This window comes from Musa acuminata, chromosome BXJ3-6, assembly GCF_036884655.1.
Source record: "Musa acuminata AAA Group cultivar baxijiao chromosome BXJ3-6, Cavendish_Baxijiao_AAA, whole genome shotgun sequence".
In the NCBI taxonomy this organism is placed as follows: domain Eukaryota; kingdom Viridiplantae; phylum Streptophyta; class Magnoliopsida; order Zingiberales; family Musaceae; genus Musa; species Musa acuminata.
This window is the reverse complement of record NC_088354.1, coordinates 29,239,063-29,265,586: the sequence shown is the minus strand read 5'-3', so window position 1 is coordinate 29,265,586 and position 26,524 is coordinate 29,239,063. Positions and strand designations below refer to the sequence as shown.

At 41.7% G+C, this 26,524-nt stretch overlaps 1 protein-coding gene across 1 annotated transcript in view; it reads left to right on the top strand.

The window, feature by feature from the left end:
- LOC103988767 (E4 SUMO-protein ligase PIAL2-like) overlaps nucleotides 1–26,524 on the top strand; it is a 41,496-nt gene that overhangs the window by 3,580 nt on the left and 11,392 nt on the right. Inside the window, exons 2-7 of the mRNA XM_018827175.2 lie at nucleotides 7,332–7,404; nucleotides 10,960–11,025; nucleotides 23,443–23,508; nucleotides 23,608–23,687; nucleotides 23,872–23,923; nucleotides 25,643–25,708. Coding sequence (XP_018682720.2) covers nucleotides 7,332–7,404; nucleotides 10,960–11,025; nucleotides 23,443–23,508; nucleotides 23,608–23,687; nucleotides 23,872–23,923; nucleotides 25,643–25,708 — 403 coding nt within the window. The remainder of the gene's footprint in view (nucleotides 1–7,331; nucleotides 7,405–10,959; nucleotides 11,026–23,442; nucleotides 23,509–23,607; nucleotides 23,688–23,871; nucleotides 23,924–25,642; nucleotides 25,709–26,524) is intronic.

Here is a 26,524-nt window from a genome sequence, read left to right as displayed (position 1 = left end):
ACGGAGGGAGAGCGTTTGGTCGTGAAAGGGGCCGAGGAGATGGAGCATGCAGAGGCAATCTCCAAGTACCGAGACAAGGCTGAAGGGCAGAAGCCAAGAAACTTCGTAAGACCGGTGTCAACAAGTTTCTCATCAAGATAGCCGTAAGTGAAGGACTTCGGGTCATGCAAGAGTGCACGACCAAGGAACGAAGCAGGCAGTACGCGGTGCTGTACCTTTGCTACTCAGTGGAGTAGGCGGCATGGTTGATGGAGAAGATGGTACAATCCCAGAGGCGACCTTATCTATCAGAGAATTACTCCAAGTTGGGGTGAAAACTTCCAGCATTTCAGAAGTTCGATGGCATTGAGAAGGTGAATCACAGTAGCTAACTCAACGCAAGGAGTGCAAACACTTCAAGTGCTTCAGAAGTGTGAGCAAAGAGCAGGCGAAGGCCAGTAACCAGCTCGATGCATGAAGTACAACCTCGAGGAGGCTGACGAAGTCAAGTAACCTTTGCCTTCTCAACTCTTAAGAGAATGGGCGAAACCGAGTACCCCAGTTCTCTTATCTATCCAGCAAAGGAGCTCTGCACAAGTTCAAAGACCCTTCGAAGATAATGGAAGACAATAGTTGTCAAATCCTCACCAACGGTGATCGGTGCTACTGAGAGTAGATTGTCCGCTTCATTTCCCAACGAAATGCCAATCGAAAGCGGAAGTGATGCGAACCTACTTGAATGTGACAACTAACTGAAAGAATAGTCAATGAGCAGATTTTGTGGAGGAAGGACCCAAAACTTCAGAAGTTTGCGAGACGATGCTCGTTAAAGCTCCAACAAGCATCTACCCAGTTCAAGCAGCATGTGGAATTTTTGAGAGACTGGCGCAGTAAGGATAGTCTTTTCCTTCATTTGGGAGATCCGCAGGAATCAACAAGGGTCAACACAACTTAGCTAACCCCACACCAGAGTCAGAGTCATTGGCGAGTTGAAGCAGCATGGCGGATCAAAGGTTCGACTACTCAAAAACAGCAGCGGAGAGCAGCTGGGAGTCAGGAGGCGCATTGCAGCTGGAGCGGAAGATTGAAGACTCAGCAAAGGCGAAGAGTTGCAGTGTTCACAAAGGCTTCGACGAGGACGTCGAAGGAATAAGTGGGGAAGAATGTCACGGACAAACTTCTAAACAAGGTGTTTAATGTAATGCTTATATCTGTCCGTGTCTTTTGGCATGTTCATGCCTTGTATAGCATGTAAAGGGACAGCTGAAGGCTTAATAGTCCCATTTTAGTTGGGTTGGTAGCCTCTTTAGGCTTGTAAGTAAAGGTAGTGTCATGTAGACAGGTGCGAGAGATTCTCGGTCTGTAATGGACCATTTTACCCTTTGTTGTGTCACTGTTCAGAGCTTGTAAAGTCTGTTTGTAATTTGCATTGTCTATGAAGTGTTTTTCGGATATGTTTGCTTGTGGATTCCGATTGAGGCGTTCTCTTTAACCCGTTCTCTCTTTTGTTGGTCCTAAGGGACAATGGGAGGCTTCGGGGAGGCTGACCTTTGCGGACGGACACGCAAGGGTGCCGCACGACTTAGGCAAATCCAGCTAAGTCCGTGTCAGGTTGTTGATCAAATGTCTGCAACAAACCTAAACATATTATTCCCCGTAATGTCATGGACTTAGCTGATTTTGCCTAAGTCGTGCGGCATCCTTGCTTGTCCGTCCGCAAAGGTCAACCTTCCCGAAACCTCTCATGGTCCCTTAGGACCTACAAAAGATAAAACGGGTTAGAGAAAACGTCTCACTTGGGATCCACAAGCAAACATTTCAGGAAACACTTAATAGACAATGCAAATTACAAACAGACTTTACAAGCTCTGAACGGTTGCACAACAGACTGAAATCTCTCAAAGTGTCTACATGACACAACCTTTATTTACAAGCCTAAAACAACCACCAAACCCAACTAAAATGGGGCTGTTAAGCCTTCGACCGCCCCTCTACATGCTGTACAAAGCATGAACAAACCAAAAGACACGGACATACATAAGCATTACATCAAACATCCTGTTTCGAAGTTTGTCCGTGATATTCTCCCCCACTCATTTCTTCGACGTCCTCATCAAAGCCTTTGCCGACAGTGCGACTCTTTGCCTTTGCTGAGTCTTCAATCTTCTGCTCCAACTGCAAAACGCCTCTTGGCTCTCAACTGCTCTCCGTTACTGTTTTTGAGTAGTCGAACTATTGATCTGCCATGCTGCTTCAACTCGCCAATGACTCTAACTCTAGTGTGGGGTTGGCTGAGTTGTGTTGATCCCTGTTGATTTCTACGGATCCTCCAGATGAAGGAAAAGACCATCCTTACTATGCGCCAGTCTCTCAAATGCCTCATGTTGCTTGAACTAGGTGGATGCTTGTTGGAGCTTTAACGAGTATCGCCTCGCAAACTTATGAAGTTTTGGGTCCTTCCTCCACAAAATTTGCTTATCGACTCTTCTTTCACTTAGTTGTCACTTCCAAGTAGATTTGCATCACTTCCGCTTTCGATTGACATTCTGTTAGGAAATGAAGCGGATAATCTACTCTCAGTAGCACTGATCATCATTGGTGAGGATTTGACAACTATTATCTTCTAATATCTTCGAAGGGTCTTTGAACCTGTGCAGAGCTCCTCCGTTGGATATATAAGAGAATTGTGGTACTCGGTTTCGCCCATTTTCTTAAAAGTTGAGAAGACAATGGTTACTTGACTTCGCCCGCCTCCTCAAGGGTTGTACTCCATGCATCGAGCTAGTTACTGACCTTCGCCTGCTCTTTGCTTATACTTCTGAAGCACTCGAAGTGTTTGCACTCCTTGCATTGAGTTAGCTACTGTGATTCACCTTCTCAATGCCATCGAACATTTGAAATGCAGGAAGTTTTCACCCCAACTTGGAGTAATTCTCTAATAGATTTAGTCGCCTCTGGGATTGTATTGTCTTCTCCATCAACCCTATCGCATACTCCACTGAGTAGCAAAGGTATAGCACCGCGTACTGTCTGTTTCGTTCCTTGGTCGTGCACTCTTGCATGACTCGAAGTCCTTCACTTTTGGGTATCTTGATGAGAAGCTCGTTGACACCGGTCTTATGAAGTTCCTTGGCCTCTGCCCTTCAGCCTTGCCTCGGACCTTGGAGTTTGCCTCTGCATGCTCTACCTCCTCGCCCCCTTTCACGATCAAGCGCTCTCCCTCCATGAGAGCAAGGGATCAATGACTTTCACAGAAGTCTCACCTCTGTGGTACCATGGCGTTGCCATGCCCATGGCCCTACTATCCGTCGCCTCGCATCTGCATCCCTTTTCTTCACGATCAGTAGATATGTCTCTGTGGCACTCCTCCGATTCCACCTCCATTCTAACTGATGCTTGATTTTGTGTAGCTAAGTCCCTCTGGACTCGTCGTCACTTCCTCACCCCTTTCAACCCCTTGCTTCAACACCTCTGTGTTCTCGAAGCATCTCCGTTTGGTTGATGGAAAGATAGACTATAACTCTTATGCATGGCCTCTACCATCACGTTGTAGGGTTTGTACTGATTCTGTTCTCCTTAGCTTCCTTGGTAGCAACGTTCGCTTACTCGACCTTGTCCTCTAACTTGTCGGGCTCCCTTAAGCGAATATGGCTCTGGAGCAGTCCAACTCTCCAACTGCTTCGATCATACCTCTGCATGATCAAGTCCCTCCTATGGGACTCACTAGTGCTTGCATTCGAACTTTTCCCTCGGTGGTACACAGCCCCCATATGCTGATGACCAAGGCTTTCATCCGATGCAAAATTCAATGCACGCATGGAAGACCCGCCTCTGCGTTACCATGACCTTCACTCATTGAATCCATAACCCTTCTTGCCATTGTATTGTTCACCGAAGTGGAGTTCCCAAAGTCTCCCGATCATACCTCTGTATGATTTAGTCTCTTACGGGGCTATGTCGTGTGTATCGTATTGCCACGAACTGTTCCACCATGATTCGCTACACCATGTTGCCTCCTGGTGACATCTCTATTGCATTCTGATCCTTGGGGATGAACTCGAATTGTGATCCCTCCGTGTGTGGCCTCTGCCAATACATGGCAGGGTCTCTTCCACCTTCAATTTTGTTCGCTCCTTTGGCAATCGACTTTCATCCATCCACTCTTGGGTTATACCTAGATGAAGCACTGCTCTAGGACAGTCCGTCGCCTAGTAGCTCCTGAAGTTCACCGACTTCGCTGAAAATGGTACGCCGTTGTCTGGATCCTGGGCCTCTACCCCTACCAGCACAATCTCCGCTACGCATCACTTCCTTCATGGCAACTTGAATGGCAACACTATGGCATATTCTTCAAGAGTACCCGCCTCCGCGTCCTCTTGCCCAGTGTCAAGACTTTCTGAACCCAACTTCGTCTCCGCAAGTTGAATCACCTTAGTTCCTCCATCAAATGCTTCTCCAAGATAAGGTGCATGTGCCCAAAAGCTCCCTTCTTCTTTGGGCACCATATAAGATGAGTCCGCTCCGTCAGAATGAAGGACCCATGAAACAACATGATCCTGCTCTTGCCTCTACAAGAGTTCATGTCCTTGACCTCTGTTCAAAGAAAGCTCTGTGCCTCCGCTCCATGTTCCATCTTCTATGTCGGCTCACTTCATACGACTTGGGTACTTCGCCAAGTTACACCCAAGTTGCTCCGCTCCTCGTTTTGCATTGAGTTGATGGTGGCCCTCGTGTCTACCATTCTACGGGTCAGCCTTCCTTTAAGTCTGATCTCCATATCGACTCCAAGTGTTCCGTCATTTGTGTTGCTTTGGGTCACTCCCCAACTTGATCTCGTAATGCATCCACCAATGCATTGTTTAAAGCGAGATCATGCGACGACTCCTCACCGCTCGCTCGATCCATTGAGCTTCGTGGAGTTGTTGTTTTTGTTTTTGAGGTACTCCTCAACATGTGCGGTCCGTCGCACATGATTCTCCCTTTGAAGAGCCGAGACTTATCCCTCCTGGATATTTGTCCCGTTGGAGCAACATATCTCTTCATTTCGGAGACCACCATCCCCTTGGACTACTCTGATTTGCTGAACAAACTGTGCATTGTTCTGCCTCCTGCAAATGCACTTGCTAGATTGCGACTCCACGTTAATACAGCCCCCGCTGCACCACTCAAGGCCTAGTAACATGTTGAACTCGCTGCACACTTCAGCCTCTTACAGACATATCCTTCACATACCGAAAAGAAAGTTTCAATGCTCCATGACACCGAGTTTCGGTCGCCTTGGGTTGGTCACGAACATTCCATCGTCCGCATACAAGCTCTTGCATGAGTACCGAATTCTTCGAGTTAGCAATTCCCCTCACCTCTGTGAGCTTTGCACAACTCTTTCGGTCGTTGAGCAACTCATTCAACCTTATATGGTATCATCCTTTACCAAGCGCCTCGCTTACCTTGAGCACCATCAAGTATAATTGTCAACGTCGAGCCATAGCTCGAACTCAGCCATCCCAACCTTTGTGCGCTCCGTATTCTTCCAAGCTTGCTTGTTCTCGTGGTGCCTCTTATGCGAAGGGTTGGCCATTCCTCTGTATGCCAATCTCAGATGCTCGCTCCTCCGAGCGACTCCTTTTCCCTACATCTCCATGCCCGTTTTCCCCCAAACGGTCGTGCGTGTGCTGACTGCCCTCAACGCAACACTGCTAGGTCCCCCACATTTGCATGCCAAGTGTTTCAATGAGTGCTTGTCCCGCTCTGACACCATCTGTCATGGACTTGGCTGATTTTGCCTAAGTCGTGCGGCACCGTTGCGTGTCTGTCCGCAAAGGTCAGCATCCACGAAACCTCCAATGATCCCTTAGGACCTACAAAAGAGAAAACGAGTTAGAGAAAGCATCTCACTCGGGATCCACAAACATTCTAAGAAATACTTCATAGACGATGCAAATTACAAACAGACTTTACAAACTCTGAACAGTTATACAACAAAGGGTCAAAATGGTCAACTACAGACCGAATATCTCTCACAAGTATCCACATGACACAACCTTTATTTACAAGCCTAAGAAGACTACCAAACTCAACTAAAATGGGGCTGTTAAGACTTTAACTGTTCCTTTACATGTTGTGCATAACATGAACAAGCAGAAAGAAATGGATATACATAAGTATTACATAAAACATTATATTTAAAACATTGTCCGTGGCAGCAAGCTATAATCTCGTGTAGGGAGTTCTATTCTTTACTTGAACCATTCTGGATTCGGATTCTAACATAGCATTCCTTTCTTCCCGAATGATGACATGGTCTTGAGCTCACCTGTGCCATTATGGTTATTATAGTCTGGTTGCTTTGCTCATAGACTGTAAGGTACATTAATTCGCTCTATGTAGAGAAATAGGTTAACATTGTTATAGCTGTATACCAGTTGCTGCCATTTATGCCTTCTCTCTCTATGGAACATTAATTCACTTATGGTTCTTCTGTCATTTATGGCTTTTATCTCTACATCTCTTTCACTCTCTTAACTCTAAACAAATACATTATATGGCCCTCACGAAAGATCATCACTATGGCAATCAACAAAATGAATAAACATATTAGTTTGTAAGTGGTCCACCACCATGGGTTCTGTGTCACTTTTTTATGCATTCTTGCATCAATATTGGTGGTGGTGGTGGATGGGAGGGCGATATGTAGTTTGGTGCTGTAGGTGGTATCAATAGGACACTTAGAAAGAGGAGAGAAGAAGATGAAGGGTATTTTTGTCTTTACATGGTTTTTTTATTTTCAACTAATCGAGTCAGGTAGCAAATATGCACAAGGCCGAATGCCTTGTAATCTATGACTAGGAAAGTGACAATATAAGAAAAATCCTTAATATTTTTATGAGTTAATTTGATATGGTTAGGTGTGTTTACAAGTTATGTATGCTTAGTGTTTTCAGGTGATGATACAGGATTCTAAGCAATTAATATTGGCTAACATTCTGAATCTTCCTAATCCTAAACCTTTACCGTGTAGAAATTTTATCATGACACAATACCAGATGAATTCAAGTTCTTTCACATGGTTTATGACATTCAAATGAGGCTTTGATTCATCTTGAAGTCATCTTCTGATGTAACAATCCAGTTTACCCGAGCAAAAAAAAAAAAAAAGATTTGTCTAATGGAATGTCTCTAATACACTTTTTGAACTATAAATGTTGCTTGGAAAGATATCACAAACTAGGTAACTGAACTTTTTGAACTATTGGTTTGTTCACTACATGTAAAATATTCATAAGTTGTTTACATCATATTAACATCTTGTAATGATGTACTTTGTTCATGATAATATTTTTTGGTGTATACAGAGGTATTGACTATGCACTCTCAGTCAATGATATTCCTGGAATTGCCAATCGTCTTCCTTCATTAATAATACAGGTAATAAGCATAAAAGTATTCTTTAGTATGCAAGAAAACATTCTACCTTCTCATACATGTTATAATTTGTAGTGTTGTAAGAAAGTGATGAGATGAAATACACTTGCCAATCATAATGTAATGTTAACATTAATTTATAATGACTTGGCAAGACCGGATGGATGTTGCTTATAGTTGCTTATTCTTGTTCTCTTCTGTTAAATACAAGTCAATGGTTGGTTGTTTAACAATTAAAATCTGGATAAGCTCTTTAAATCTATGAGATTTTTCTGTGAACTTTGTGCTAGGAGAAATGATGCACATTGAATAATTCTAGAATTAAAACAAGGTATTCTATGGATGTTCTCAGTCATCAATATAACATTCAAAACAGAGATTTCTGCTACTCATTATGATGATGAGCAACATTTCCAGTACTTGAGTAATTGTCAAAAAAAATTGGTATAAATGAAGTTATACTCTATCTTAGTGAATTGAAATTATGCTTGAAAATTTTATGGAGGTTTGGAAGATTGGAATTAGGTTTAAGATTGTCTGGGTGCAAACAGTTAGAACTGATGATTGATCATTTTAGATTCACAACATCAAGATTGATCAAGAAAAACAAAAAATCAAAATATAAAAAAAATATAAAAAAGAAAAATACTAGGAAACATATAAAATTTTTTTAGCTATAGATTCTATTTTTCATAGTCCTTATAATTAGGGTCTGCGGTACGGGTGGTACGTACCGGTCCGACAGATTGTCGGTATGCGGACCACTTGTTACCGGTCCGAGTACACTGTAGCACTGTAGTATGTAGCAGTGCACTGTAACACTATAGTATGTAGCAGTGCACTGTAGCAGTGCTACAGTACTCGACACACCTGAGTGTACCGCTCGGTATACCGTACCGTATCGATACCAAGCCCAGATCGAAATATCGGTATGGTACGGTATTACGAACCTTGCTTATAATATCTCATTTTTCAAAAATATGTATGGAATTAAAGCATACAGATACCAATGCATGAGGTTTCCATCATACTAGGTTTGTGAAGGATCTATCTAGTCTTTTCTTGCAAGCAAATGAGTTACAACGCCCGGAAGAATCAGTGCAAGCAGTTCTACCATTGCAAGCAGAAAAGCTATTTCTAAAATTTGAATCCTAGTCTTTTAGGTCATAGAAGAGCAACTCTTTAGTGGCACCAACCTAACTCATGTATGGAACTAAAATATAAAAGATAAAAAGTTATGAATGATAGCAATAAATGTCATATCATACAAATATGTTATCATGATAAATAACTATTACAAACCTCAAAACTTGTTAGCCGTCTTTTTTTAATATAATTGATGCCCCCATTATGGTCCTATAGCTTTGATAACATTATATATGTGAAGTATTGGGTAATTTAAAGACAAACTAATAAAAATAGATTCTTTTTGAAAATATTGCCCTTGTTTTGAAACCTAGGACACCTCCTTTGTCCTTTTAATGGTATTTCATTTGATTAAGAGATCATGAGCAATTCTTTGTCCTATGCCTTTTTCTCGTTATTTCTCCTTTGTCTTATGAGGTGGTGATGGATGACTAACATCACAACAATGGTGGCAGATAACAAGTGTGGGGGTTGCAAATTTGCAATGATAGTGAATATAGTAGTACATGCATTACCTCCATTTAACTGTCATCAGCAATGGTACTTTTTTCTTTTCCTTCTTCATCTCCTTTTCCCCTTATTACTGCCATCTATGGTGATCTTTGACCTCCTTAGGCTTCTCCTCTCTTCTTCTATTAAAGTCATTAAATAAGAGGGAGAGGCTAAATTGTAACCAACTTTGGTCAAGTTCAATAGTGTTTAGCGGATTAATATTGATACTTGATGATAAGACTGAGAAATTGGTTTAATTTGGTCTGGCCTAAGACAATATCATTACAGTATCATACGATGTTGCAAACAGTGGTTTTTAATATATTCCACTTAATGTCTTAGAGCATATAGATTATTGCTTAAACAGTGTCACAGTTAGTACTAGTTTAGTAGTTTTCCTTTCTCAAAGCTGGTTACACCCATCCAACAAGAGAAGGGTATGGTATATTTGCAACTATGAGTTTGTTGAAAAGTTAAACCAATGTACAAGGACAGGTGCAGAATTTGATTTTACGGAAAACTGGAAACTTTATAGACTGCTTGAGCAATATTATGAGTGTGAACCTTTTTCAGTATGCTAGCTTCTTAATTAACTTGTTAAGTATCTACAAGTTTGATATTACTTAGTAGGTTCAAGAATTGTTCAGGAATGGTGGTAACACTTTTATGTTTGGCACGATTTTAACTTTCAATGAGAAATGATAGTTGTGGGTTTTGGACTTACTGATGGAATATTCTTATTATTTTCTATATAATAAAATTGACTATTTTAGAGAAGGGATTTACTTGCCGAGGCACTCATCCATGCTAATACACCATCTGCTGGTACATGCTATGCAGAATGCGCTGTGGCATGGGTTTACCCCAGATATATATTTGGGCATGTACTTGTCACATTCCAGTCAGCAAGGTCAGCAACTAATGGCAATGTGTGTTGTTAAGTAAATTCTCCACATTTAGGCTAATTTGAGTTTATATTTGTAGTCTTCATATGTACTATCTTAAAGGTTCACCACTGTGAAATAAACATAACACTATCAATCTACTATAAGGATGCAATATGTATAGAAAACTTGTTAAGTTGTTGCATGCTATTTTTATTAGTGACAGATCTTGAGAAGGATAGTACTTTTTTTATTGGTGACTATTGGTTCCTAATGATTGACCAAATTATTAAGAGTACAATTCTATTTTGACCATTGACTATCACCGCTCAAAACGGTACAAAACGGGTGGTACATGGATTTGTACATGAACCACCCTCGTTTCAGGCAATCCTGTCCAACTTAGGAAATTAAAAAAAAACATAAAAATAGTGATGAGGCCTGTCCAACTCAGCATTAAAAAAAACCTAAAATAGAAATAAGGGCTCGCGAATGTGAACCCTCTTCTCACAAGGTCATTGCCACTATCATCGCTTCGTGATGCCGTTGTCATAGTCATCGCGTTCCTTCTTCTTCCCAGGTATACTCCCACCTTCTCTTCCTTCTTCTTTCTTCTCGTCCTCCACTTCTTCCTTTTTTTTATTACTTCCTCTTCTTGCACATCCATGCTTCCTCCTCTTCCTCCGCCCGCCCTTCCTCTCTGAAATGCCACTATGTACTAGTGTACTGGAACACGATGCACCGGTACTAACTAGTATGCTGGTTCGACTAGATAATCGAAACGGGTCTGGTACTCGAAACAGCGATCCTTGATTTTGACTGTTTTATTTTCATTTATTAGGCATTACATTATTGATATTTGACTTTGCTTTTCATACTTGATTGAAATTTTCTTACCTTCTGACTTTATTTCTATGTATCAAATATTGTCTTGTGGTTATCTTTCCTGCTTTTATTTCTAGCTGTCTTTATCAACTGAACTTTCTTTTTTGCAAGAGTTTGATAGCTCATATATTTTCACTATTGTGTTATATAGGTCTATCAACGTCGGAATGATCCTCAACTCCGACCAGCTATTATGGTGCTAATGATATCTGCCAAGGTAATTTGTTCTACAGATTTGTTTTTTCTTCAGCAATGAGAATTCAAAAATCACAATCAATTTGGTTTTAGGTAATATAGTTGTTTTTGATTTGCAGCTATGTATACAAGAAGCATGAGAATGGCATAATCAATCTGATTATTGTTTGTTATTGTACTTATATATGTCCTCTTATTTGTTCATGTAGCTTCATATCAAGGAGTTTCCATTATGAATTTCTTCATTTGATATGTATAGTTCTTTAGCTACTTAAAAATGATTTTCTCTATGATACTTAACTAGTCACTGAGTCACTAACTGAGTTGGAGTCACCATCTACATTATGGCCCTGCATGTTCTCTTGGCTACTGAACATTTCTCATTTAATATGTTAGTTTTACTTTTTATAAGTACTGCTCCATTTATTATGCATATTAGTTAGTTATTAATTTTGTTTTTTTAATCTTACTTGATAATCAATTGAGTTGGACTCAAGATCTAGTTTTATAACCTGCTTATGTCAAGATAGCTCAAAGTTTCAACGATGGACATTATTAACAACAAGGTACGCAAATATCGTATCGTATCGGAGTTTCGACGTTCGCTCGGTACGGTACGATATTGTATACCGAGCGGTATATCGTTCGGTATACTGTTCAATATATAAATATAAATATATATATATATATAATAAATAAATAAATATATATATATGTATATATATATATATGTATATGTATATATATATATATATACATATACATATATATATATATATCATTCCGTCTGGTAACGGGTGGTTCGTGTACCGGTCAACTGATGGACTGGTACGTACCGCCCGTACCGGGCTGTCACGGACTTAGCTGGTTTTGCCTAAGTCGTGCGGCACCCTTGCGTGTCCGTCCGCAAAGGTTAGCCTCCCTGAAACCTCCCATAGTCCCTTAGGACCTACAAAAGAGAAAACATGTTAGAGAAAGCGCCTCACTCGGGACCCACAAGCAAACATTTCAGGAAACACTTTATAGACAATGCAAATTACAAACAAACTTTACAAGCTCTAAACGGTTGTACAACAAAGGGTCAAAATGGTTCACTATAGATCGAATATCTCTCACAAGTGTCAACATAACATAACCTTTATTTACAAGCCTAAGAAAGCCACCAAACCCAACTAAAATGGGGCTGTTAAACCTTCTACCGTCCCTCTACATGCTATGCAAAGCATGAACAAACCGAAAGACAAGGACATACATAAGTATTACATTAAACATCCTGTTTAGAACTTTGTCCGTGACATTCTCCCCTACTTATTCCTTCGACGTCCTTGTCGAAGCCTTTGCCGACACTGCAATTCCTCGCCTTTGTTGAGTCTTCAATATTCTGCTCCAGCTGTAATGCACCTCTTGGCTCCCAACTGCTCTCTGTTGCTGTTTTTGAGTAGTCGAACCTTTGATCCGCTATGTTGCTTTAACTCGCCAATGACTCTGACTCTAGTATGGGGTTGGCTGAGTTGTGCTGATCCCTGTTGCTTCCTGCAGATCCATCAGATGAAGGAAAATACCATCCTTACTATGCGTTAGTCTCTCAAATGCCTCGTGTTGCTTGAACTGGGTAGATGCTTGTTAGAGCTTTAACAAGCATTACCTTGTAAACTTCTGAAGTTTTGGGTCCTTTCTCCACAAAATTTGTCTATCAACTCTTCTTTCACTTAGTTGTCACTTCCAAGTAGATTCGCATCACTTCCGCTTTCGATTGACATTCTGTTAGGAAATGAAGTGGATATTCTACTCTCAGTAGCACTGATCACCATTGGTGAGGATTTGACAACTATTATCTTCTAATATATTCGAAGGGTCTTTGAACTTGTGCAGAGCTCTTCTGCTGGATAGATAAGAGAATTGAGGTACTCGGTTTCGTCCATTCTCTTAAGAGTTGAGAAGGCAATGGTTACTTGACTTCGCCCGCCTCCTGAAGAGTTGTACTCCATGCATCGAGCTGGTTACTGACCTTCGCCTGCTCTTTGCTTACACTTTTGAAGCACTCGAAGTGTTTGCACTCCTTGCATTGAGTTAGCTACTGTGATTCACCTTCTCAATGCCATCGAACTTCTGGAATGCAGGAAGTTTTCACCCCAACTTGGAGTAAGTCTCTTATAGTTTTGGTCGCCTCTAGGATTGTACCGTCTTCTCCATTAATCCTGTCGCCTACTCCTCTGAGTAGTAAAGGTATAGCACCGCGTACTATCTGCTTCGTTCCTTCGTGCACTCTTGTATGACCCGAAGTTCTTTACTTTTGGCTATCTTGATGAGAAGCTCGTTGACACCGGTCTTATGAAGTTCCTTGGCCTCTGCCCTTCAGCCTTGTCTCGGTACTTGGAATTTGCCTCTGCATGCTCCACCTCCTCGGCCCCTTTTATGACCAATCGCTCTCCCTCCATGAGAGCAAGGGATCAATGACTTTCACGGAAGTCCCACCTCTGTGGTACCATGGCGCTACCATGGGAATGGCCCTACTATCCGTCGTCTCACATATGCATCCTTTTTCTTCACGATCAGTAGATATGCCTTTGTGGCACTCCTCCGAGTCCACCTCTGTTCTAACTGATGCTTGATTTTGGGTAGCTAAGTCCCTCTGGACTCGTCGTCGCTTCCTCGCCCCTTTCGACCCCTTGCTTCAACACTTCTGTGTTCTTCAAGCATCTCCCTTTGGTCGATGGAAAGACAGACTGCAACTCTTATGCATGGCCTCTGCCATCACGTTGTAGGGTTTGCACCGATTCTGTTCTCCTTAGCTTCCTTGGTAGCAATGTTCGCTTACTCGACCTTGTCCTCTGACTTGTCAGGCTCCCTTAAGCGAATATGGGCTCTGGAGTAGTCCAACTCTCCAACTGCTTCGATCATACCTCTGCATGATCAAGTCCCTCCTAAGAGACTCACTAGTACCTGCATTCGAACTTTTCCCTCGGTGGTATACAACCCCCATATGCTGATGATCAAGGCTTTCATCCGATGCAAAATTCGATGCACGCACGGAAGACTTGCCTCTACGATACCATAGTCTTCACTCCTTGAATCCGTAGCCCTTCTTGCCGTCGTGTTGTTCACCGAAGTGGAGTTCCCAAAGTCTCCCGATCATACCTATGTATGATTTAGTCTCTCACAGGGCTATGTCGTGTGTATCGTATTGCCACGAACTGTTCCACCATGATTCACTACACCATGTTGCCTCCTGGTGACATCTCTATTGCATTTTGATCCTTGTGGGATGAACTCGAAATTAATCCCTCTATGTGTGGCCTCGGCCAATACATCGCAGGGTCTCTTCCACCTTCAATTTTGTTCGCTCATTCGGCAATCGACCTTCATCCACCCGCTCTTGGGTCACACTTAGATAAAGCACTGCTTTAGGACAGTTCGTCGCCTAGTAGCTCCCGAAGTCCACCGACTTCGCTGAAAATGGTGCACCATTGTTTGGATCCTGGGCCTCTGCCTCTTCCAGTACAATCTCCGCTGTGCACCGCTTCCTTCATGGCAACTTGAATGACACTATGACATATTCTTCAAGAGAACCTGCCTCCGCGTCCTCTTGTCTCGTGCCAAGGCCTTCTGAACCTAACTTCATCTCCGTAAGTTGAGTCGCCTTAGTTCCTCCCTCAAATGCTTCTCCGAGATAAGGTGCATTTGCCTAAAAGCTCCCTTTGTCTTTGGCACTATGCAAGATGAGTCCGCTCCATCAGAATGAAGGACCCATGGAATAACATGATCCAGCTCTTGCCTCTGCAAGAGTTCATGTCCTTGACCTCTATTCAAGGAAAGCTCTGTCCCTCCGCTCCATGTTCCATCTTCTATGCCGGCTCCCTTCATGCGACTTGGGTACTTCACCAAGTTACACCCAAGTTGCTCCGCTCCTCGTTTTGCATTGAGTTGATGGTGGCCCTTGCGCCCACCATTCCACGGGTCTGCCCTCACTTGAGTCTGATCTCCATATCGATTCCAAGTGTGCCTTCAATTGTGTTGCTTTGGGTCGCTCCCCCACTTGATCTCGCAATGCATCGACCAATGGATTCTCTCAAGCGAGATTATGCGACGACTCCTTGCTGCTCGCTCGGTCCATCGAGCTTCGTGGAGTTATTGTTTTGGAGGTACTCCTCAATATGTACGGTTTGTTGCACATGATTCTTCCTCTAGAGAGCCGGGACTTATCCCTCCTGGATATCTATCCCGTTGGAGCAACATCTCTCTTCGTTTCCTTCCATCTGAAAGTTTCGGAGACCACCATCCCCTTCGACTACTCCGATTTGTTGAACAAACTATGCATTGTTCTGCCTCCTGCAAATGCACTTGCTAGATTGCGACTCTACGTCACTACAGCCCCCACTGCACCACTCAAGGCCTAGCAATATACTGAACTCGCTGCACACTTTAGCCTCCTACGGATGTATCATTCACATGCCGAAGAGAAAGTTTCAATACTCCATGGTGTCGAGTTTCGATTGCCTTGGGATGGCCGTGAACATTCCATCGTCCGCATACAAGCTCATACATGAGTACCGAATTCTTCGAGTTAGCAATTCCCCTCACCTCTGTGAGCTTTGCATAACTCTTTCGGTCGCTGAGCAACTCATTCCACCTTGCATAGTCTCATCCTTTACCAAGCTGTCACGGACTTAGCTGGTTTTGCCTAAGTCGTGCGGCACCCTTGCGTGTCCGTCCGCAAAGGTCAACCTCCCCGAAGCCTCCCATTGTCCCTTAGGACCAACAAAAGAGAGAACGGGTTAGAGAGAACGCCTCAATCGGGATCCACAAGCAAACATCTCCGAAAAACACTTCATAGACAATGCAAATTACAAACAGACTTTACAAGCTCTGAATAATTGCACAACAAAGGGTAAAATGGTCCATTACAGACCGAAAATCTCTCACACGTGTCCACATGATACAACCTTTATTTACAAGTCTAAAGAGGCCACCAACCTAACTAAAAATCAGACTATTAAGCCTTCGGCCGTCCCTCTACATGCTGTACAAGGCATGAACATACCAAAAGACACGGACATACATAAGCATTACATCAAACATCCTGTTTAGAAGTTTGTCCGTGACATTCTCCCCCACATATTCCTTCGACGTCCTCGTCGAAGCCTTTGTGAACACTGCAACTCCTCGCCTTTGTTGAGTCTTCAATCTTCCGCTCCAGCTGCAATGCGCCTCTTGGCTCCCAGCTGCTCTCCGCTGCTGTTTTTGAGTAGTCTAACCTTTGATCCACCATGCTGCTTCAACTCACCAATGACTCTGACTCTAGTGTGGGGTTGGCTGAGTTGTGTTGATCCTTGTTAATTCCTGCGGATCCCCCAGATGAAGGAAAAGACCATCCTTACTGCGCCAGTCTCTCAAATTCCTCATGCTGCTTGAACTGGGTGGATGCTTGTTGGAGCTTTAACGAGCATCGTCTCGCAAATTCTGAAGTTTTGGGTCCTTCCTCCACAAAATTTGCTCATTGACTCTTCTTTCACTTAGTTGTCACATCCAAGTAGGTTCGCATCACTTCTGCTTTCGATTGGCATTTCGTTGGGAAATGAAGCGGACAATCTACTCTCAGTAGCACTGATCACCGTTGGTGAGGATTTGACAACTATTGTCTTTCATTATCTTCGAAGGGTCTTTGAACTTGTGCAGAGCTCCTCTGCTGGATAGATTAGAGAATTGGGGTACTTGGTTTCGCCCATTCTCTTAAGAGTTGAGAAGGCAAAGGTTACTTGACTTCGCCCGCCTCCTCGAGGTTGTACTTCATGCATCGAGTTGGTTACTGGCCTTCACCTACTCTTTGCTCACACTTCTGAAGCACTTGAAGTGTTTGCACTCCTTGCGTTGAGTTGGCTACTGTGATTCACTTTCTCAATGCCATCGAACTTCTGGAATGCGAGAAGTTTTCACCCCAACTTGGAGAATTCTCTAATAGATAAGGTCGCCTCTGGGATTATACCGTCTTCTCCATCAACCTTGCCGTCTACTCCCCTGAGTAGTGAAGGTACAGTACCACATACTGCCTGCTTCGTTCCTTGGTCGTGCACTCTTGCACGACCCGAAGTCCTTCACTTTCGGCTATCTTGATGAGAAACTCGTTGACACTGGTCTTACGAAGTTCCTTGGCCTCTGCCCTTCAGCCTTGTCACGGTACTTGGAGATTGCCATTGCATGTTCCACCTCCTCGGCCCCTTTCACGACCAAGCGCTCTCTCTCCGTGAGAGCAAGGGATCAATGACTTTCACGGAAGTCCCGCCTCTGCGGTACCATGGCGCTACCATGCCCATGGCCCTACTATCCGTCGCCTCGCATCTGCATCCCTTTTCTTTACGATCAGTAGATATGTCTCCGTGGCACTCCTCTGAGTCCACCTCCATTCTAACTGATGCTTGATTTTGGGTAGCTAAGTCCCTCTGGACTCGTCGTCGCTTCCTCGCCCCTTTCGACCCCCTGCTTCAACACCTCTGTGTTCTCCAAGCAGCTCTCCTTTGGTCGATGGAAAGACAGACTGCAACTCCCATGCATGGCCTCTGCCATCGCATTATAGGGTTTGCACCGATTCTGTTCTCCTTAGCTTCCTTGGTAGCAATGTTCGCTTACTCGACCTTGTCCTCTGACTTGTCGGGCTCCCTTAAGCGAATATGAGCTCTGGAGCAGTCCAACTCTCTAGCTGCTTCGATCATACCTCTGCATGATCAAGTCCCTCCCATGGGGCTCACTGGTACCTGCATTCAAACTTTTCCCTTGGTGGAACACAGCCCCCATATGCTGATGACCAAGGTTTTCATTCGATGCAAAATTTGATACACGCCCGGAAGACCCGCCTCTGCGGTACCATAGCCTTCACTCCTTGAATCCATAGCCCTTCTTGCCGTCGTGTTGTTCACCGAAGTGGAGCTTCCAGTAGCTCCCGATTATTCCTCCATATGATCTAATCACTCACGAGACTAGATCGTGTGTATCGCATTTGCCACGAACTGTTCCACCACGATCCGCTGCACCATGTCGCCTCCTGGTGACATCTCTATTGCATTCTGAACCTTGTGGGATGAACTCGAATTGTGAACCCTCCATGTGTGGCCTCTGCCATACATCGCAGGGTCTCTTCCACCTTCGATTTTGTTAGCTCCTTTTGCAATCGACCTTCATCCACCCACTCTTGGGTCACACCTAGATGAAGCACCGCTCTAGGACAGTCCGTCGCCTAGTAGCTCCTGAAGTCCACCGACTTCACTGTAATTTGTGCACCATTGTCTGGATCCTGGGCCTCTGCCCCTACCAACACAATCTCCGCTGCACACCGCTTCCTTTATGGCAACTTGAATGGCAACACTGTGGCATATTCTTCAAGAGTACCCACCTCTGAGTCCTCTTGCCCCGTGCTAAGGCCTTCTGAACCCAATTTCGCCTCCGCAAATTGAGTCGCCTTAGTTCCTTCATCAAATGCTTCTCCGAGATAAGGTGCATGTGCCCAAAAGCTCCTTTCGTCTTTGGCACCATGCAAGATGAGTCCGCTCCGTCAGAATGAAGGACCCATGGAACAACATGATTCTACTCTTGCCTCTGCAAGAGTTTATATCCTTGACCTCTGTCTAAGGAAAGCACTGTGCCTCCACTCCATGTTCCAACTTCTATTCTGGCTCCCTTCATGCGGCTTGGGTACTTCGCCAAGTTACGCCCAAGTTGCTCTGCTCCTCGTTTTTGCATTGAGTCGATGGTAGCCCTCGCGCCCACCATTCCACGGGTCAGCCCTCCCTTGAGTCCGATCTCCATATCGACTCCAAGTGTGCCTTCATTTGATTTGCTTTGGGTCGCTTCTCCACTTGATCTCGCAATGCATCCACCAATGCATTCTCTCGAGCGAGATCATGCGACGACTCCTCACCGCTTGCTCAATCCATTGAGCTTCGTGGAGTTGTTGTTTTTGTTTTTGAGGTACTTCTCAACATGTGCGGTCCGTCGCACATGATTCTCCCTTTGAAGAGCCGAGACTTATCTCTCCTGGATATTTGTCCCGTTGGAGCAACATATCTCTTCATTTCGGAGACCACCATCCCATTGGACTACTTCGATTTGCTGAACAAACTGTGCATTGTTCTGCCTCCTACAAACGCACTTGCTAGATTGTGACTCCACGTCAATACAGCCCCCGCTGCACCACTCAAGGCCTAGCAACATGCTGAACTCGTTGCACACTTCAGCCTCCTACGGACGTATCCTTCACATGCCGAAGAGAAAGTTTCAATGCTCCATGGTGCCGAGTTTCGGTCGCCTTGGGATGGCCGTGAACATTCCATCGTCCACATACAAGCCCATGCATAAGTACCGAATTTTTTTGAGTTAGCAATTCCCCTCACCTCTGTGAACTTTGCACAATTCTTTCGATCGCTGAGCAACTCATTCCACCTTGGATGGTCTCATCCTTTACCAAGCGCCTCGCTTGCCTTGAGCACCATCAAGTATAGTTGTCAACGTTGAGCCGTAGCTCAAACTCAATCATCCCAACCTTTGTGCGCTCCGCATTCTTCCAAGCTTGCTTGTTCTCATGGTGCCTCTTGCTCGAAGGGTTGGCCATTCCTCTGAATGCCAATGTCAGATGCCCGTTCCTCCGAGCGACTCCTTTTTCCTACATCTCCATGCCTGTTTTTCCCCCAAACGGTCGCGCGTGTGCTGACTGCCCTCAACGCAGCCCCGCTAGGTCCCCCACGTTTGCATGCTAAGTGTTTCTATGAGTGCTTGTCCCGCTCTGATACCATCTGTCACGGACTTAGCTGGTTTTGCCTAAGTCGTGCGGCACCCTTGCGTGTCCGTCCGCAAAGGTCAGCCTCCCCGAAGCCTCCCATTGTCCCTTAGGACCAACAAAAGAGAGAACGGGTTAGAGAGAACGCCTCAATTGGGATCCACAAGCAAACATCTCTGAAAAACACTTCATAGACAATGCAAATTACAAACAGACTTTACAAGCTCTGAATAGTTGCACAACAAAGGGTAAAATGGTCCATTATAGACCGAAAATTTCTCATACGTGTCCACATGACACAACCTTTATTTACAAGCCTAAAGAGGCCACCAACCTAACTAAAAATGGGACTATTAAGCCTTCGGCCTTCCCTCTACATGCTGTACAAGGCATGAACATATCAAAAGACACGGACATACATAAGCATTACATCAAACATCCTGTTTAGAAGTTTGTCCGTGACAAAGCACCTCGCTTGTATTGAGCATTATCAAGTATAGTTGTCAGCGTCGAGCCGTAGCTCGAACTCAGCCATCCCTACCTTTGTGCGCTCCGCATTCTTCTAAGCTTGCTTGTTCTCGTGGTGCCTCTTGCGCGAAGGGTTGGCCATTCCTCTGAATGCCAATCTCATATGCCCGCTCCTCCGAGGGACTCCTTTTCTCTACATCTCCATGCCCGTTTTTCCCTAAACGATCACGCGTGTGCTGACTGCCCTCAATGCAGCCCCGCTAGGTCCCCCACATTTGCATGCCAAGTGTTTCTATGAGTGCTTGTCCCGCTCCGATACCATGTGTCACGGACTTAGCTGGTTTTGCCTAAGTAGTGCAGCACCCTTACGTGTTCGTCCGTAAAGGTCAGCCTCCCTGAATCCTCCCATAGTCCCTTAGGACCTACAAAAGAGAAAATTGGTTATATAAAGCGCCTCACTCGGGATCCACAAGCAAACATTTCAGGAAACACTTCATAGACATTGCAAATTACAAACATACTTTATAAGCTCTGAATGGTTGCACAACAAAGGGTCAAAATGGTCCATTACAGATCGAATATCTCTCACAAGTGTCCACATGACACAATCTTTATTTACAAGCGACTACCAAACTCAACTAAAATGAGGCTAAAATGAGACTGTTAAGCCTTCTACCGTCCCTCTACATGCTGTGCAAAGCATGAACAAATCGAAAGACACGGACATACATAAGTATTACATTAAACATCCTATTTAGAACTTTGCCTGTGACAGGGCAGTATTATTCGAATTTGCATACCTTGGTTAACAATTAATTTTTTACAATTTTAAATGAATTAATTTCTGATCAAAATTCTCTTAGATGCTAAAGGTTCATTAATTATTTAAAATTAAAAATTATTAAAAGGATTTACATATATATATATATATATATTTATATTTAAAAGAGAAGTTTGTTGGAATTAAAAATGAACGTAGGAGCATATTCCAGCTTAGCTGATAGCTACCAGCCTTTTGATCTATAGAACGTGATATGAGATAGCTCACCGAGGAACAAAGTTCCTGGACCTGACTGATTTCTTGCTATGTTTTTCCAATATTGGTGGATGCCTAATCCACCTTAATTGGTACTTGCTCCAACACACATTTCATCACTTTAACACTGTCCATCAATTCTGTACGCTAGAAGTTTCTGACATTTGCAAATCATGTGCCAACCTGATCTCAACTCAACACTAGCATGTTTTGCTTTTACAGAATAGCCTGACTGATGATTTTGGTGGCTTAGCTATCAAAAATTTAAAACTGGTCCTTTGCCTATTTGGTTAGTGCAACATGGTCCTTACCATGGCTTAGGTAATTGCAAGAATGAAAAGCATATTATTTCTTTTTTCATATCTTTTTAATTTACCCTATTAAATTGTAAGCAATTGTTTCTTTTTTGTATAAATAACATTCAGAACTCTGATGGTCACCGATCTGCCAATTTTTCTCATCTTTGACTTCCTGATCAGAAATTGTGAAGGTAATCCTTTTTACTTTGTTTTGGATGCTTCCATATAATCACTCTCAAGGAATGGGACAAGTTCTGTTGAAGAAGCCAATATTGTAAATTTTAAATTTATTGCCATCCTTCATGGGCTTCTGCAATGATTACCTGCTCCATTTTGCCCACCGCAGCACATGTCATCGAATATACATCTATAGTCTGACCGCTGCATTGCATGGGGAATGTGTGCAGTCCTGATAAATATACTACACACTAGCTGACCACACAGGATAACTACCACATAGGATATGCTCCCCCTTTTGAGATCAGGATGAATAAAGCCTATCAATTTATTTCATTAAGTTGATGGAATAATTACGAAAGAGAGAAAAAGAAGAAGAGGAGGAGAGGAAAAAATAAAGCAAAAAAGGAGAAGGGGAAAGAAAGGTATGCAGGTTCACTGTCGCTTGTGCATTTTCAGGTGGATTGTGCGTGTAATTGGTGTAACTGTCTTTAAATGAAATTATGGATTGGGATGTAGTGAAATATTGTTGGCCTTAAGCAATGCTATACAACTTTGTGTTTTAGCAAATTTAAGGAGTAGACAAGTTAAAACTACAGAGATGGTGAGGGAAGCGGTACATGTACCTCATTAATTTTGGCAAAAATAGGCCCTTGCCTCAATCTTTCCTATTCTCATATAACTTTCCTCTTCTAACTACTTTTCTTTCGAACCGTCTGTTCTCCTACCCTATTGATCAATGTTTGCCTGCCCTCATTTGTCATTCTCAATTTTCCTTGTGAATATGGAAATTTGTTAATTTCTTCCTTTCTTTTTCTAGATGTGAATTGAAGTTGATTCTGGTTGATTCTTCGTGATTTTATGTCACTTTGCAAAACAAGTTGTTTATGGTTGGTTATTTAAGTTGATTTTTGTCTAACTCAACTAAAAATAACACATGCTAACTCAATGATTTAAACACAATGTCACCAAGTATCAAAAGCAACAAAATTTTAGGCTACAAAGTTAAAATGATGTTGATTGTTATGGGGGCTTACTGACACCCATACCCATATCACATGATATCACATGTTCCCATATCATGTGATATTAGTAGACTTGATGGTATTTCTGCATAAACCAATCGAATTTAAATAATCCCTATGGATATGTCTCTGGACAATGTTTTTAGATAACTAGTAGTCCCATCATAGCAATGAGCTGGGTCTATGATTGAGACTGGCTGTGCTAGAACAGGGTATGAACCCATATTTACATGTACTGTCTGTTGTCATTTTTTATTTGTTTGAATACTGCACTCCACATGGGTCAGGTGTATACGACCTGTATGGGAAGTCCATTTCCACTAATATCATTAAACCAATATGTAGCACTTAAACCAACTGGTATAGACTGACATGCTAATCCGTGAGTGTAATAATCTCCCTGAGATTTTGTTTTTGGAAGCAGATCAGAACTGATCTTTGTGCTGGTCTTTCTAGAGATTTTAGCATTATAGATTTTTACATAATGCTGTGAATTTTGTTGTGAGATCATATATGTCATTTGCTTGTTGATGAACCTCTTTTCTTCTCTCCATGGGTATAGTACAACATGAAGAACTATGTGGAAGTATTTGTCATATGCTTCTCTTAACTTTTTAGATAACATATTTTGCAACTATCTTATAACATTATTTTAAAATATGTTCTGCAGAATGCTTGTAAAAATAGATGGTTTCTGTCTCCAGATGTTAATGAACTACTCAGCATGGCAAATGAGGTTCAAAGATATTTGACATAAAATTATTGTATATCATACTGTAGGTTTTTAGCTAGCCTTAAGTGCAGTCTTTCTAATTACAGAATTTTTGGTACATAGCTATGTAGCAGCTTTTGTATGTCAGTGAGTGATACAATTGTGGGCAATGCTCAAGATACTATTTCTAAGATTATGCCCAGGTATGCATATATATTATAATTTTAACATTATGAAAAGTGTTTTATGCCCTTTTTCTGTAGACATAGCTATTTGTGATAATTTTTGTTGCTTACATTTATTACTTGTCATAGATATTTTATTTTGTTAGGTTTTCATTCACAACCTTATTTATGAATCTCTTACCCCTGTTCCATCCATCTGCAGGTTTTATCCCCAGTTGCAATTTTGTCGTTTAGTTGTTTCTTTTGAAGCAAAGGTCTGGTAACGTATTTCTTTTTTAGTACTGGAATGATGTTTATGATCGAACATCATTATGAATTTAAAGTCCTGTATGTTACTTTTTTGTGTCTACTTTTTTGTCTTGTCGTCGATTGCAATGGTTGTTACCACTTAAGAGTGGGGGGTATTTTCTGCCGTATATGGGATATGTACCATTGCATATTACTTGTGCTTTTTTTGGGCTGAAATGGGTCCTATACTACAACCAGAATATAGATTGGATGGGTTCAATACATGTTGGTAATAGCCTGTACATGCTGGTGCACATTTATTCCTTATCTTGGTCTAGCCAATTCCAGATCTAGTCTGTCCCGTAAGTGGGACTTATGACTTCATTCACATATACCATCAAGTCTATCGAAGTGGCATGACGTAGTATCAGTAATATTATTGGCAACTACAACATCAAGATTTGTGACAATAGATTTCTTAGCCCTGTCCCACTAACATTTGATGTGGTTTTATCTTAATAGGGTGATATTGCTTTGAGTACAATTATTGTGTTGTTGATCTATTAGATAAGCATCTCAAGTTATAATGTATTGTGGTTGTTCACTTGATTATTGGTTGTTATGTTTTATCTAGATATTATGCTAACGATATATTATTATGGTTCTAGATGTCATCATGATAAGTGTCATAGATGATACTCTTTTAATAAAATATCATGTTCAAAAATAAAAAAAAAATTCTTATATTGGTCTAGCACCCTTGCTTAAACCATATGCCACATCATGTGTACCAACACGGTGTGGTATGATATTTGCTGTTATCAGGAGTTGTGAATCTCTCCATCTTTCAGAAAATCCTATGATTTTTCTTAGTACGCATATATACATATTCTACCATTTTGGGGATTCTAGATGGTCTGATCCTTTTTTTTTTAAGAAGTAAAACAGCTATGGCGGTATTAGAGATATCCAAGGTTAATGCACTGAGTAATAAGCCATCATGTTAAATTGATTGAAGCCAGGAGTGACAGACATGAAAGAAAATAAATTGATGAGATGTGTATTAGATTATTTAAACTAGATATAGCATCAGAAAAGTTAAGAACTTGGAGCATTTCTAAACCATACTTCCGAACATTATAGTGTTCCAACTTATTAAACAAAAGGAGGATGGTTTACCTTCATATGCTAGAGGCAATCAATCTGTACCTTGAAGTCTTGAACCCTAGTCAATAGCACAAAGGCAGAGTGTTTCAGTATTAATTGCACAAGTGCATGATGCCTTTTAACTGGTTAAAAAGTTCAGATTCTAAATCAATAATATTCTGGAATATGTTATAAATATGCATTTGCAAGGTGAAACTTTCGCTTCTCTGATTTTATTTTTTTATTCCTTATTTTCTCTCATTCTCTGCTTATATATTTGGGTTGTATGTCTTCATATGTTTCAATTCTTAGTTTTCTAATTTGCTATATAATGAGATAAATTGATTGACTCAAAAAGAAAGATGGCTCTGTGCATTCTGCCAATGTTGGGTCTGGAGAGGATTGACCCTGCAGTCTAATTAAAAAGCCCTGACTAATTATATATCTTGGCATCCTTTACCTATTCTAGCACAAAATAATGCATTTTTTAAGATTTTAACTTGATATATATAGCTAAATGTTCCATATTTGTATATCATCTAAATTTGAATTTTCTATGTGATGCTGGCAAGCTAATTCATTTATTTTATTTCTTGCAGCCTGGTTATGATATTCTAATGGCTGATTTCCATATACCAAGGAACACACGTTTAGATGAGAGGATTGTAAGCAATTTCTTTAATCAAATTACTCTAGCATCTCAAGGGTCAAATTGTGTTTACTAGCAGTAATTTCACATTAATTTTGGAAAAATTAGTGAAAGACTAAATTGACAGATCCTCACAACATATGGTTTGTCAGGCTCACTTGTATTTATTTGTGCTTTTAGTTGGTATATGAGATCAATATATCAATTTTTCTTGCCCATGCTTGACTTTGTTCTAGTTCAATTTTATATTACATTACAATTCTTTGACTTAGTTATCTTTTATAATTTTTGGCTTCATTTTGTTTTGATATATATATATATATATATATATATATATATATATATATATATATATATATATATATATATATATATATATATATATATGATTTTGGATTGCATTAATTTCTAATTTGAGTGGTTTCATCCACTGCGTTCTCATTTGATGTTTGTTGTTTTTTCACATAGCAAGGTAACTATAACATTTGCAGCAACTATGATGTTCTTCACATGACTGACACTGGAATGTATTAGGTCATCTTTGTTGTTTGGATTAGCTTTCCACCTTTATCCACCTCTATAGATAGTAGCTGCAGTCTAAGTAATGTTCCAAACTTGCCTATCAACACGTGCCAACTTGCTGTGCCATGTTGACTTTCAACATAGCTGATGTGTGAGTAAAAAAAAAACATAGCTGATGTGTCACTATAACAGGAAAATATCTTATAACCTAATTCAGAGCAAAAAAAAGAAAAAGAAAAAGAAGTCCAGTGTACATTGCTATTTGTTCTGGTGCCTGTTCTCACCCCTTCCAAGACAGTGACTGAGGAGG